General features: G+C 40.6%; 1 protein-coding gene across 1 annotated transcript; it reads right to left on the bottom strand.

Annotated features, from left to right (window-relative positions):
- Positions 1-3966: 3966 nt before the first annotated feature.
- Positions 3967-11444, bottom strand: LOC4347259 (heat stress transcription factor B-1-like). The gene is made up of 2 exons (NM_001403804.1): positions 10832-11444; positions 3967-4951 (listed from the first exon to the last, which is right to left on the bottom strand). Exons 1-2 carry the CDS (start codon positions 11096-11098, stop codon positions 4310-4312), a joined length of 909 nt encoding a protein of 302 aa, NP_001390733.1. The 5' UTR covers positions 11099-11444; the 3' UTR covers positions 3967-4309.
- Positions 11445-15506: the final 4062 nt, after the last annotated feature.

Raw genomic sequence — 15506 nt, 5'->3', positions numbered from 1 at the left:
ACTGGATGTTCGGTTCAAATTATGCAAAGTTCACACTCCTCTTCAGACGGTGAGGCACCGCAACGCGCGCCCCAAGTCCTAGTAGTGATAATATTCAGTCCACTTTGGATTCCATGGTACCTTCTACTAATAGTATTTCTAATGGTAAGAAGGGTAAAAAAAAGAAGAATAATAAAAAAATTAATTTTAAATGAAAGGAATCTTTTGGAATTGTGATGGGTTCAAGGACCCGAAAAAACATAAGTTTGTTTCTGATTTAACCAAAGAACATCAACTTGATTTTATTGCTTTATCTGAGACTGTTAACAAAGAATTTTCTATAGCTGCTCTTAATAATCTTTGTGCTGGTAAAGATTTTTTGTGGCATTGTAAACCTCCTAGAGGCAGATCTGGTGGTCTTCTATTGGGTATTAATTTATTAAATTCTGACATTGGTTTGATTGATGAGGGGGATATTTATATTAAGTTTCATTTGCGAAATAAAGCTGATAATTTTAAGTGGGCCTTAGTGTTGGTGTATGGACCTGCACAAAATGAGTTTAAGGAACAATTCCTTGCAGAATTAGTTAACATGTGCAGTCATGAGACCTTACCAATTCTTATTGGTGGTGATTTTAACATTATTCGTAGTCCTAATGAAAAAAATAATAATAATTATGATGATAGATGGCCCTTCTTGTTTAATGCTATTATTGATGGGTTGTGCCTTAGGGAGATACAAATGACTGGTAGGAATTTTACTTGGGCAAATAATCTGGCACACCCAACCTATGAGAAACTGGATAGAGTTTTAGTGTCGACGGAATGGGAGCAAAAATACCCTTTATCCTCTGTTGTTGCTCTCAATAGAGATATTTCAGACCATACTCCTTTGCTCCTAAATACAAAATCTTCCTCTTTTAGTAACGATCAACATAGTTGAACTTAGTTGGCTGTTACGTGATGGATTTGTTGATATGGTAAAAGAAGTTTGGTCTGGGGTTGATGAGGGCAATACTCCTATGGAGCGTTGGCAAGCGAAAATTCACCGCCTAAGACAACATCTTAGGGGATGGGCTAAACATACCAGCGGTTTATACAAAAAAGAGAAAAAGCAGATATTAGATAAGTTAGAGGCGCTGGATAAAAAGGCAGAGACTGTTCTCCGGTCTCAAGAGGAAGTTGATATTAGATGGTTTTTCAGGAGTAGGTTATCTGTCATTCTAAGGGAAGAAGAAATTAAATGGTATCAGCGGGCTAAGACTAAGGATATTTCGGAGGGTGACTCTAATACAAAGTATTTTCATTTAGTGGCAAATGGAAAACATAGGAAAACTAGAATTTATCAACTACAGGAGGGTGATCATTTAATAAGTGGTGATGCCAATTTAAAGTCGCATATTACCACTTATTATAAAGGTCTTTTTGGCCCTCCTGATGAGTCTGACCTTCAGTTTGATGAGAATTATGTTGCTGACATTCCTCAAGTTTCATATTTAGAGAATGAAGCCTTAACTAAGGAATTTTCTGAAAATGAGGTTAAGGATGCTATTTTCCAAATGGAACATAACAAAGCTCCGGGTCCAGATGGATTTCCTGCTGAGTTTTACAAGTTTTCTGGAATGTCATTAAATTTGACCTTTTAGAACTATTTAAGGACTTTCATTCTGGGAGTTTGCCTTTATATTTGCTTAACTTTGGTACTATCATTCTTTTGCCTAAGTGTGCCGAGGCTTTAAAGATTCAACAGTATATACCTATATGCCTACTTAATGTTAGCTTTAAGTTTTTTTTACCAAAGTTGCTACAAATAGAATAATGGATGTCGCTCAAAAGGTAATTAGTCCTACTCAAACAGCGTTCATTCCTGGGAGAAATATTATGGAAGGGGTGGTTATTTTACATGAGACTTTACATGAATTACATCGCAAAGATAAAAGTGGTGTAATTTTTAAGATTGATTTTGAGAAAGCTTATGATAAAGTTAAATGGCGTTTTGTACAACAAACTTTGAGAATGAAAGGCTTTTCTCCTAGATGGTGTGAATGGATAGCTTCTTTTGTTCAAGGTGGTCATGTTGGTATAAAAGTTAACGATCAAATTGGTAATTGTTTTCAAACTTACAAAGGTCTTAGGCAAGGGGATCCTTTATCTCCTATTCTTTTTAATATAGTAGATGTCATGCTTACTCTATTCATTAAGAGGGCTAAAGAGGCGGGACTCTTGAATGGGGTTATTCCTCATCTTGTTGATGATGGTTTGTCTATCTTGCAATACGCAGATGATACTATCATCTTTTTGGAGCATGACTTGCAACAGGCAAATAATTTGAAACTGATTTTATCGGTATTTGAAAAGTTATCTGGCCTAAAAATAAATTTTCACAAGAGTAAATTATTTTGCTTTGGTCAGGCAAAGGAATGTTATGAACAATATTTTGATATTTTTGGTTGTAAGTTAGGTACCTTTCCTTTTAAATACCTTGGAATTCCGATGCATTTTAGGAAGCTTTCTAATAAAGATTGGAAACTTATTGAAGAGAGAATTGAGAAAAAGCTTAGTAGTTGGAAAGGCAAGCATTTATCTGTTGGTGGTAGACTGGTGTTGATTAATTCTGTTCTTTTAAGTTTAGCCATGTTTATGATATCTTTTTTTAGGTGCCGAAAGGGGTTTTTCATAAAATTGATTATTATAGATCGCGGTTTTTTTGGCAAGGGGATGACCATAAGAAAAAATACAGGCTCACTAGGTGGGATGTTGTTTGTCAACCCAAGGACCAGGGGGTCTTGGGATTCATAATTTGGAGATACAAAATAAATGTATTTTAAGTAAATGGTTGTTTAAGTTAATTAATGAGGAAGGGGTTTGGCATGATTTATTGAAGAGAAAATATCTTTATAATAAATCTATAACCCAAGTTGACAGGAAACAAGGTGATTCCTATTTTTGGTCTGGTCTTATGAATGTCAAAAGTACTTTCTTAAATATGGGTTCTTGGATTGTCAATAATGGGGAACAAATTAGATTTGGGGAAGATAGATGGATTGGTAACTTGGCTTTTAAGGATAAATATCCATCTTTGTACGCAATTGTTCGGAGGAAAACATCTTCTATTGCCACTGTTATGGGATCGGTTCCGCTTAATGTTTCTTTCAGGAAAGCTTTAGTTGGTCAGAATCTTGTTTGTTGGCATGAGTTGTGTGCCTCTATAGTACATATTCAGTTGAATGATTCGTCTGATAGATTTAGATGGAATTTCCATCAGAATGGCTTGTTCTCGGTGAGGTCTATGTACCTAGCTTTAATTAATAATGGCTATATCGAGATAAACAAGTGTATTTGGAAGCTTAAGTTGCCACTTAAAATTAAAATTTTCATGTGGTACCTGCTTAAAGGGGTTGTGTTAACTAAGGATAATTTGGCAAGGCGTAACTGGAATGGCAGCTTGAGACGTTCTTTTTGTTTGAAGAATGAGTCTATTCAACATCTCTTTATGGATTGCCATTTTGCGAAGTTTCTATGGAGAGCAGTTCAGTTCTCTTTTGGTTTTAATCTTCCAGTTAGCATATCTCATATTTTTAATGGGTGGCTTTTGGGAGTTGATAAGAAAATGGGTAAACTGATACTTGTTGGAGCTTCTACCATTTGTTGGGCAATATGGCTGAGTAGGAATGATATGGTTTTTGACAAATCACCATCATTTTCCTATATGCAGGTCATTTTCAGGGCAACTCATTGGCTCCGGTTTTGGGCACAACTACAAAGGTGTGATGAAGATGAAGAGTTTCTGAAAGTTGCATGCCGAAAGTTGGAGACCACGGTTATGCAACTATTTGCCAATTATGGTTGGAGATTTACAAATAGACTTTAATAATTGTGATCTCCTTACGTTATGTTGGTTTCTTTGTTTTTCTCTTCGGTGTGTTCTATTCATTTAGATTTATACTATGTTCATAAAAACTACTATGTAATAATTGGTTGTAGCTCTTTTAAGTAAAGACCGGGATATTATATTCCATTATCTAAAAAATGTATAATCCATAGTAAGGTGAAGCTTTCAGTGTTAACTGAAACAACGTCCAGACACAAGAGCCGGCTGCTTCGCTTCGGTCAGCCTTGACTCCTCGTACTGTTCCTACCTTACTACTAGCATGGTAGCAACCCGTGATTAACACAGGGCCGCACGTATTTGGCGTGCTTAATTCGTCTCGTTTTACCTAATGACTTGGTTGATCGGACCATTCTTGCCACCAACCTCACCATGCATGCCTTCTGCTTGCCGTTCGCCTGGTCGATCAGGTCATGGCCGTGGCATGCACAAGTTTGGACTTCAGTTGTCGCCGCCACACCGCGCCGGCCCCGACGATGGAACGCTGACCCACGGCTCGCCGATCCTGATCATCTTGATCGGCCGCTCGCTGGCAGCCGCCTCCTCGCACCGCGCCCTCTTCCTCGTGGCGGCGCCATGGGTGTCGTCGAGGAGCACGCCGAACAGCTTCACGCACTTCTCCTCCCGGGCGTGCTCTTGCACGCGCTGCTCGCCGCCGACGCCGCCGGCCGCCGCTCGCATGTCTTCCTGCATGAGCAGCCGGAGATCGAGCTGCCGGACGTCGAGGAAGCGCGACAGGAAGCCCAGAAGCTCCTCGCAGTGCCGCCGAGCCCGCGCCAGCTCCATCGTCAGCGTTTGGTTGTCCTTCCTGAGCTGCTCGTTCTCGCTGGTGATGTCCGCCCGCGGCGGCGAGGACGCGGAGGAGGAGCTGCGGTCGTTGCCGCTGGACGTGGTCGCCGACGGCTCCGGGGGCAGAGGGGGCAGCGGCGGAGGGAACGCGACGTTGACGCCGCTGCCGCAGGATTTGGAGGACTGAGGCGTCGTCGCCTTGCGGCGGCGGATGCCGGAGAGGAGGCCTTGCTCTCCTCGCCGGAAGTTGCCGTTGGCGAACTCCCACCGATCGGGCACCACCTTCCGGAAACCCTGCATGAATAGTCGCCATCTCTCGTTAGCCCCGGTCAGATCGTGTGAACGTATTGAGGGGCAATCGTAACATGTTTCTGTCCTAATCAACACAAGACAATAAGGACATGTTTTTGGCAGAAAGACACTAAGAACGTGTTTGTTATCACACATCGTTAATTCGGTGAATGCACAAGTACAAATGTACAATCAACAATGAAAATTTGGCATAAATGCTTAGATTTGGGATATTCTTTGTTCATAGACAACTACGTGCAAAACAGTTTAATCCGGCCCATCTATATCTGTGGGCCAAGAATCTATCTATCTACCTATCTATTATATTATTAAAACAGTTCGAAAAAGAGGCACCACGTTCACCGTAGAGGCCTAGAAATTACCACGTTAATCGAAGAAAAAGAAAAGAAGAGTCCAAATAGAAGTACAATCTAAGAATAATTGAAATTCGGAATTAAAAATAAGTAAAATTAAAATAAGAGTCCATCTATAAATCCAATACGAGATTAATTAAAATTTGAAATAAAAAGAAAAATATATTCTCATAGTGGATCTATATTATAACGGTTAAGATTGATTGTATAGGTATATAAATAAAGAAAAAAAATACTACGCAGTATACATGTCCTTCTCATAGTCATGTTTGCAGTCGGACTCCCAACCGAGCAAAGCCACACAACAACATGACACGTTTTTTTTGGAATCATAGCTATGAAGGTCTAGCAACAGGACAGGAAAAACAGGACAGGACAAGTCCTCCATCGGATTCAAATGAAAAGCTAAAACTTTTAGCAGTAATCCTATTCTCTAATATAATTACAATAAGTTTTTATTGACTACCACATGCTAATTTTCAAATACACATATATAGATGGGTTCTCTTTCCTCTCAAGTTTCTAATCATAAATGCTAGAAAGCCTATATATGTCAATATTTTTATAAAAAAATACTCCTATATTTTTTTATATGATATTGGTTAGTTAAAAAAAACTGAGAGTACTAAGAAATACCATGTCCTAACCAAATCAACAATCCATCCATGAACCATACTTTGAAAACATGCAGTTCAGAACTCTATAAGCCTAGAATTATCAATTTGGAATAATAAGTTAGGATATTGAAAGAATAGGCCATTCAAAACACAACACAAGATTAATTAAATGTTGGAATGAAAAATAAAATAAAATAAATTCTGAAATTACAAAAAAAGATATTATAAGTAGGATTACAATTTAGAAATAACTCAAATTCGAAATTAACAAAAAGGAATATTGAAAGAGCAACCCATCACCAAACTAAATTCTAAAGTTAGAAAATAAAAATAAGAGTTCATATGGGCATACAATTTAAAATAACTAAAATTCGGAATAAAAAATAAGCAATACTGAAAGAAGAGATCATCTAGAGCACGAGTTTAATTAAATTTTGGAATAAAAAATAAATTAAATTCTAAAAATTTAAAAACAATTAAAGGCGTTCAAGTAGGAATAAAATTTATAAACAACATAATATCTGAATAAAAAATATGGAAATAAAACACAATCCATCTAAAAACACAACGATGGCAAATGAAAATAAAGAGCGGAGAAGCAACGAGACTGTAAAGGAGTAGGGTGGCAGTGGTTGATGGGACATCTAAAAACTATAAACAAAACCTAAAATAGAATCCAATGACAATTAAGACGAGGGACAATGGACAGGCCATTGTAATAGCATGATCACGGGGGTTGGTGGGACTTCTAGAAAGTAAAAAATAAACTCCAATGAAAATCATATTTGATTTGTAAAATCTCAATAATAAAAAAGAGGGAAGGCAATGGGCGTAAAAAGTATAAACAAAACCCCAAATAAAATTCCAATGGCGATTAAGAGGAGAGATGGCGGGCAACCCGTTAAGAAGCACAATCAGAGTGATCGGCGGGACTTCTAGAAAGTAAAAAAATAAACCACAATGATAATCACGTTCAATTTTTAAAATCTCAATGATAATTAAAAGGAAAGGCATAGGACGGGCCGTACAAGAGTATAATGGCAATGCTGCTGACAGTTTGGCGGGACTTTTAGAAAGTTAAAAATGAACACTGGCGATAATTGTGTTCGATTGTTAAAATCTCAATAACAATAAAGAGAGGAAGCGGTGGACGGGCCGTAGAGGAGTAGAGTAGCGGCATTTGACGAGAATTAAAAAATGAAAACCAACGATTTAATTAACTCTAAAATTTATAAGGTTCAATTTTAAAGTTCCAAGGAGGATAAATAGAAGCTGTAGTAGATAAGCAAACAAATAAAGGGGGTGACAAAGAGGTAAGAGGTAGTGAGTGGTGTGACTTTTTAAAACTACAAAATTAGAAACATGGAGATTTTAAGGTTCGGTCTTTTAAAGTCCTAAGACAACGAGATAGTTATTTAACAAATTTTAAGTAAAATCATATATAAAAGAAGATAATTTTGTATGGATACTAGCTGCGCAATTGCGCGGGCCACCCAACTAGTTTAGTTCAAACACTCGGCCATATACGTAGATGGACAGATTTAAGGCCCGTCTAAACGAGGCCATAGGTGACAACTTCCACTCTCTGCAGTCATTCTGCAGCATTTATATTATCTACTCTCTCCATCCAAAAGCGTTAGACTTATTTTATATTTTTGTTTTTTCCAATTAGTTATATTTGTAGTTTCCATGCATCTGACTTACTAAACTAAATTAAATGTTTGATCGGAACAAAAAACCATCTTAATACTCATTAAATCTTGAATATATTTTGATAATATATTTGTTTTGTGCTGATAATACTATCAAATTTTTCTATAAACTAGGTCAAACTTAATAAAGTTTGATTAGAAAAAAGTTAAACGATTTATAATATGAAACGGAGGGAGTATATTCAAGGATTAACGCTTGAAGAACAGTATATCAAAGGGAAGCAAATATCATGAATGTTGGGTGCTAAAACAAGAAGGATGTCATCTAAAAAAAACATGATGGATATATCACTGTCTCACTGACAGATCCTAAGATCAAATTTCTACTAGAAGTCAAATTCGAACAACACCACAAGATGTGCAGAATCAATCACAACGGAAAGAGTAACTCAACTGTTCCATTGAATTCAATATACCAGACGTCAGGATACTTGTTATACATCTCTGTCAGACGTCGCTGCTAATCAATACTATTAGACGTTCACACTTTGGAGTATTCTCATCTACTCCAGTTGCAGCAATTGAAGAACCAGTACTGAGAACTGAGCTAGATAGCTGATCTTGTTTTTTTTTTCTTTTGAAGATATAAATAGCTTGTTGTTATTAGCGTGACGCTTTGACAACTATAACTATAGTACTGATGAACATGCATGTCAGTATTCATGCACCAAAGGTCCAAGATCCTGTGATGTTGTGATCAAGCACAGGAGAAACCACACACGACATGTTCGCTGAAGAAACTTTCTACCCCACAAATTAAGCACGAACACGAGTAAAGGCAAACAAAGATTAGCTGCGCTGGATGCTTTGCATGTGCAGGTTGAGTACGGTACAACAAGTGCCAACATTTCTAGACGATCATAGACGAAGAGCCCGGAAAAGTCAATCCATCCCAGAAATTTCCACCAAGATTCCTGTCCCGTATATAATCATAGAGATGCACCAGAAATCATGCTTTGTCGCCACTAGTACACTTGGCGTGTCAATCGACGGCCGGCCTGAATTATGCCTGATCTGCAAGCTACTATATATCAGTTACCTAATTAACTTTGCTTTCATGGAACTGTTTGCTACTTTGCTCCCGTCGCAATTTGCTAGTCGCGACGTGTCCTTTCCTTTTGCCAGTTCAGATATGAACACCCTTCTAGTAGACGAGGTATTTTTTTACCAGCCCTCTATATTCAACCAGATATATACAGCCTCTTTTTAATTAGAAACTTAGCCTATCAAATATATTTTTAATTAGGAACTTAGCCTATCAAATATAGAAACCTAGTCCTCAAATAATCTAATCTGAAATTCGCTTCTATGGAGATTTGAACTCAGAACCTTGGTGTGCTAGCCCTCAAATAACCCAATCTGAAATTCGCTACTATCGAGATTTGAACTCAGAACTTTGGGGTGCTAGCCCTCAAATAACCCAATCTGAAATTCACTCCTATAGAGATTTGAACTCAATACCTTAGGGTGCTATTTAGGTCACCGCAACCACTAGACTATATGCCCTTTCACAACGAGCTAGCTAATAGTAATTGGAAATGGTCATCTTCGAGATGCTCAGATGCATATGCATGATGCTAGAGTTTCCTCTTTGAAGCATTCAGCAATGGAGTACACTTGCTTACGTACATGGTTGTCTTCATCGCACTTCATCTTTTTTTTTCCTTTTTTTTTTCAATGGAAGAAGATGACCTCTGCCGTTTCAGATTTGTGGTTCCACCTGCTATTTATAATTTCAGAGTTGTGGTTTATAGCTATGTGATCTTCTTGTTTTCTGATGCAAGATCATCAGTAAAGTGGAATTAACTTCTGACGAATTGACTACACAACAGACGTGAGGTTTTTGTCAAAAGGGAGAAATGGAAAAAAAAAGATGATGAACACGTCAGCTAGCAGTAGGTGCATCTCTCTTTTCAATCGTTTCTATCATTCTATTGTCTCTTTCTGCCCCCAATTATCTTTCTTAAGGCAGGTTGAATCCGTCGTTTAAAACCGATAAGCATGCTTTGCGTGGAAAACTAAAACGAAGTGGAGAGATCAATTGACTTCCGAATGGCGCACACTCCCTGACACACGTATCTAACCCTGTTGTCCATTTTTGCCTCAAAGGTCAGTTCAGATATTCAGTTTATGATCGTGTAACACGACAAGAAACCTCCTTTTCTACGCTTTAGGTCGACTACAGTGTACAGACCGATTGGAGTCTGCCTAGCTAGCTTCTTCTTCCTCTTCCGGCAGTCCAGAAGCGAATCAAGATTAATTTGCCTAACAAATTAGCTCAGCTAGCTTAATTGGTTGGCTAGCTCCAGATGTTTCATTCAACTAATTATTCACTAGCTAATTAATTTTGTTGAGGGGCATATATGACCGAACGGCACAAATGGAAAGTTCTGAACTGCTTAACAAGCTAACTCCATGGCCCCACAATGACCAAAGAAACATGTGCAGCTAGCAACAGGTGGTCATGCATACACATTTGGCTATTTCAGTTTCTGCTAGATTCTAGAACGGGATAGATGAACCAACAAATTGACGAGCTAGCCTTTACTCCGTATCCTTGTAGGCTCATGCTTTTGGTGAGCTTAAAGCCTCAAATGGAGTATTCAGTAACCACATGTTACTTGTTTCCCTAACAAAACCGATATCACAAGCAAGCTAGAGTAGGATATGATTTCGCCAAGAAGAACTAAAAAGATAGCCAAATGCTATAAACGGCAACTTGGTAAGGCGAGTTATATATAGGGAAAATTGGAACCATGCCATTATAATTTTGCAAAATTTGAGATATGCCATCTTGACCCACATGTCATTGAGATACCGATGGCATATCTCAAATTTTGCAAAATTATAATGACATGGTTCCAAATTTCCCTTATATATAAGTCAGAAAACACCAGCGTACATACGTGTAGACAACTATGGAAACGTAATGAACACAGCTCGGCCACGACAGCGAAAGCTCGCCCACAGACAAGAAACGTCAACCCTGCAAGTACATCGTCATCTAACCCAAAAGGACGCCGTTCAAGGCGTCCTGCAGTTGAATACAGAACGCAGATACAGGAATTATTCGACGTACGCATGCAGTGCAGGATGATGATATGATGATCAAATCAACAAAGTTAGGAGATCGAGTATCGAGATGGAGCAAGAGATCGAGTGTGTGTAATGTGTACGTACGTAGGTGTTGAGCTGGCGGACGAAGGAGGAGAAGTTGCAGTGCTTGAAGTGGAGCGGGAGGAGGTCGCGGGCGAACTCCACCGGCTTCCACACCACGAACGACCGCCCCTCCTTTCCCCACGAGATCACCTCGTCCGTCGCGCTCTCCTCCACCATCTGGTTCGTCTTCGTCAGGAACGGCGCCGGCCCACCGCCGCCTCCTCCCCTTCCCCCGCCGCCCTTCTGCTGCTGCTTCCCCACCGCCGCCGCCGCCTCAGCAGCAGCCATCGATCGATCACCTAACGCTATGATCTCTTTCTCTACCTAGCTACTTATGTTTGTGTGTATGTATCTATCTATCTATCTATCTATGTATGTGTGTTATGGTGAGATGGGTGTGTATAGCTAGTAGGAGGTGGTGGCCGAGAAGAGCAGGAGGGCGGTGAGGAACTCCCAGCCCCAGACGTAGAATCCGGTGACTACCGCCCTCCCACCGCAGCCGCCGCCCGCCTCTACTCCCATGTAACCGGCACGGTGGGCGCGCGCGGCGGGGTTTGTTGCCGTGGTCGCGTTTCTGCCCGTCGCCCTGCCTAGCTGAGCTTCTCTCGCCGCTTCCTCCTCCGGACCTCCGCTTCGCTCGGTGTGGAGCTCACGCGGGATATAAAGCGAGCCAGCGGCGGGTTGGCCCTCCTGGCGTTTACGTCTGCGTGGGTCAGGCCCCCGTCCGGTCCAAATAAGAAGCTTCCTCCCCAAAGGGAGTCGTGTGGCGCCGCACCACGCTCCCACCGTGCACCGGGTCCAAATCACTGCACGAATCGGCGAGGAATAATACGGGGCTCCCGTTACGGTGTGCGGTGGAACGGGCGTAGGGAGGACCGACGGAATTTGCGTTGGGCAGGCACGTCCGCGTCACCGCTCTCCGGTTCTTCTTCTTCTTCGCCGCTTCCAGAAAACTTGAGGGGAGCGGAATTTTTCTCTCTCGTCGCCGTAATCTACGATGCGTCCTTGTCATCCCGGGCGGGGCCGGGGCGAGATGCGAAAGAAAGTAAAACCAAAGGCGCGTGGAAAAAGGAAGGGCGAGAAAGCGGGTTTTGCTTTAATGGCTCGCTTGTTTCCATCCGTTGCCGATTTGTCCAAAGTCGTCCACATCGACCAACACGAGCTAATCGAGATGATACGCCTTCCTCTTCCCACCCAACTCGACGGCGTACGTAGACCATATGTACTTGGGAATATTCATGTACAAGCCCTGCTGCAATCTTATTAACGGGAATCATCTGGCTATCAAGGACGGCCTCCCCGGCTCCCAGCACGTACAGTAGCAGCAACCTTTTCTTTTTTCTCGTAATTGCTACTTTAACCATGTTACTTCAACGACTACTCGTAGTATACTACTCGTAGTCGTAGTAGTCATGTATACTGTGTAGTACTATATAGATATCTGCTCCTGAAACGGGCCGGGGATCACTGCGTCCAATATGAAAGCTTTGATAACAAAGTACCGGTTTTTCCCCTTGATGTCATTCTGGAGCTAGCATGTCTCCGGTACAGCACGTACTGTTACACCAACTCCCATAGTCCCGCGGAGTTGTTTCTATCGCTCTTCACACGAATCACACCAACAAGAAGATGATTCTACATCATAATTAGGCATAAGTACATTACCTCATTTTCTTGATCCCACTGTCCCATCTCCCATGGATACATATGTTCCACCCGATGCTCACACATCACTGGCTGCACTGCATGATCCCCTTTCTAGTATAACTAGTTGCACTGCATCCTACTCAACGTGACACCCCCCGGAGCAGACGGCGAACGACGCAAGCCAATCGTCAATCCAACGATAGACCCGGACCCCGTGTGATTTTGGACTAGCGTTTTTCTTTCTTTCTTTTTTTTCCCTGCCCTTTGGCTTTTGGGGTTGGTTGCTTGTCCAACTCGGTGTTTGCAAGTAAACGCCTCACCAACCTGAACAAAAGGCTGGAGAAAAATGAGGCCGTCTAAGAGGGAGTTCCTGCTGACCGATGGGTGCGTGGTAGAAACCTGACTTTTGTGCCAAAATCCACTTCATTTCTCCGGTCAGTTACATGTTTGCGTCTGCATTGTGTGGCAAACTGGCTCCGGGGCTGGGCGGAGAGAAAGATCGGAGCTTAGTTAGGGCTCAAATGAAAATTTTTGGGTATCACATCGGACGTTTGACCGGATGTTGGAAGGGATTTTCGGACACGAATGAAAAAACTAATTACATAACTCGCCTGAAAACCGCGAGACGAATATTTTGAGCCTAATTAATCCGTCATTATCACATGTGGATTACTGTAGCACTTATGACTAATCATGGCGTAATTAGGCTCAAAAGATTCGTCTCGTGATTTATATGCAAACTGTGCAATTAGTTTTAATTTTTATCTATATTTTATACTCCATATATATATATATAAAGATTTAATATGATATTTTTGGGAAAAGTTTTGTTTGGAACTAAGCAGGGCCTTAATAAATGCCATAGCCAGCTGCAACTTTGCTGATTTCATCCGCGGACGCCGATGCGACACAAAGGGTGATGGTCTGATGGAGAAGGTTCTGATTGTTGCTTAATCTCTCTGACGGTCTAACACCTTAGCTGGAAAGATGTCGTCCATATCCTGCCTGTGCTGATTGCTGACCAGTTCATATTATATTAGTGCTGAGCTTCTTCCTTTTTAACAGAGACACAGACACGTATAGCTTTTTGTGTGTGTGTTTGTGGCTGGGTTAAGGCTTTGCTGAATTTTAGATTCGAGAATTTGGATCAGTCATGAACAATTAATTAAGGTCTTATTTAAATACACCTCTTTCAGAAATACTGAATATGAAAAGAATGTAGTTTACATAACATAGGGATAGAAATCTATCAACGTATTATCTAAAAACAAAAAAGAAATCTATCAACGTGGGCAACCAGGTATATATAGCTCTGTCAGTGTTACGAATAAGTCATATCTTTGGACTTGTGAAGTATACGAATACGGTCATTACATACAAATTAAGAAAAAGGTCAATGCGTAAGGAAACCGTCTCCTCAAATGGAAGGTGTTAGAGACCTATTCGGAGGAGATAGGGGATATGTGATCTCATACATAGGGAGATATCTCCGAGTTCTGCTTGGAGACCAAGATAATCTACAGTATAAATACAGGACCTGTCGCGCCCAGGGATTCGACAACCCGAATCACCGGCTATCTGTGCATTAAACCTCTGTCCAGACATCAACCAGAGTACACAGACGATAATCTGATACAATTCCACGTCTTACAAAAATATAAAATAAACTCAGAAAAGCAACAGAAAAACTAAAGACCATCTAAATTTAATCTTCTCAGCAAACCGAAGCTTCCTCCATAATCCACAGGCAAAACCTCGACGTCTGGCAAAAGCCTAATCTTCATAGAACTCACCATCCAATAAATTCTCTACTTCTGGGGGATTGGAAAAAATAAAGCAAGACTGAGTACAACCGATGTACTCAACAAGTCATATCAAGGGGAAGGTATAATGCAAGGATAATCAAAAAATTGGCTCATAGGACATTTGCAGTGAAAGCAGCATTTATAAATCATAAGTTGAAAGCAGTAAAACAATAGTTAATTAAGAGTGAGAGAGAGGAGGAGGAAGGGAGAGAGATGACGTGGCAGCCTGACATATGGGGCCCACGTGGGTCCCACGTTGACTCAGTCGTCACGTAGGATAAAACCGGGGTCAAAACCACCGAAGAACCTATTGTGATCGGTTTTGATTAGTTAAGGGACGCCGGATATCTGGTTTTGCGGTTAGGGGACGATTTTGTAACTCGATGACAAGTTGAGGGACCTTGGGTGTACTTATTCCCCAGCCAAATTACTAGCACAAGCAAGTTGGATAATACAGCCCAAACCAGATTGGGAGTTCGTGACGTTGCAGGCTTTGATTCTGAAACCGACTAAAACAACCGAAAAGGTTAGGTCCAATGGTCTACCGGGCTTATAAATTATTGGGCTCAATTTGCACAACCGCAGTGGTCCATAAAGCCCAATACTGCATTAGCTGATGGTCCGAAACATCGAAACCTCTAATGGGCGATCGATCGCCCAGCCGATGGAGTAGCGATCGGGTGCCCCCCCTCCCTCCACCTGGTTTTCTTTTTTTGGCACCGTATTACTTTTCTATTTTAATAAATTTATGCATCTAAAGTTTATACACCTCAAGTTTACGCATCTAAAGTTTAAAGACCAAAAGTTTATAAGTCAAAAGTTTATATATCCGATTTAAATTTGAATTTTAATTCAAATATTTTCTATATATAGTATTTCTATACATCTAAAGTTTATACACCTAAAGTTTATAGACTCAAAGTTTATAACTCAAAAGTTTACATACCCGATTCAAATTTTTTATATATAGTATTTCTATACATAAATTTTTCTAACTTTTTGTTTTTTCAAAAAAAAATTATGGTTTACTGTAGTAAGAAGAGAAGAAGGGGAGGAGGAAGAGGGGAGAGAGAGGGGTAGGGGGACGGACGGGTGATCGCTGGGCATTAGGCGTGCCCCCGAAACGTTGATAAAAGGCAGCAACCAACCTGTTCAGCTGTTTTTTTTAACAAAACGACAAAGACTGCACATTTTATTGGGAAACTATTCAGGACGTTTATTCTAAACTATCGAGAGATGTCTCA

This window comes from Oryza sativa, chromosome 9 (assembly GCF_034140825.1).
Source record: "Oryza sativa Japonica Group chromosome 9, ASM3414082v1".
In the NCBI taxonomy this organism is placed as follows: Eukaryota; Viridiplantae; Streptophyta; class Magnoliopsida; order Poales; family Poaceae; genus Oryza; species Oryza sativa.
Note: the sequence above shows the minus strand (reverse complement) of the source record. Positions and strands in the feature narration are given on the sequence as shown.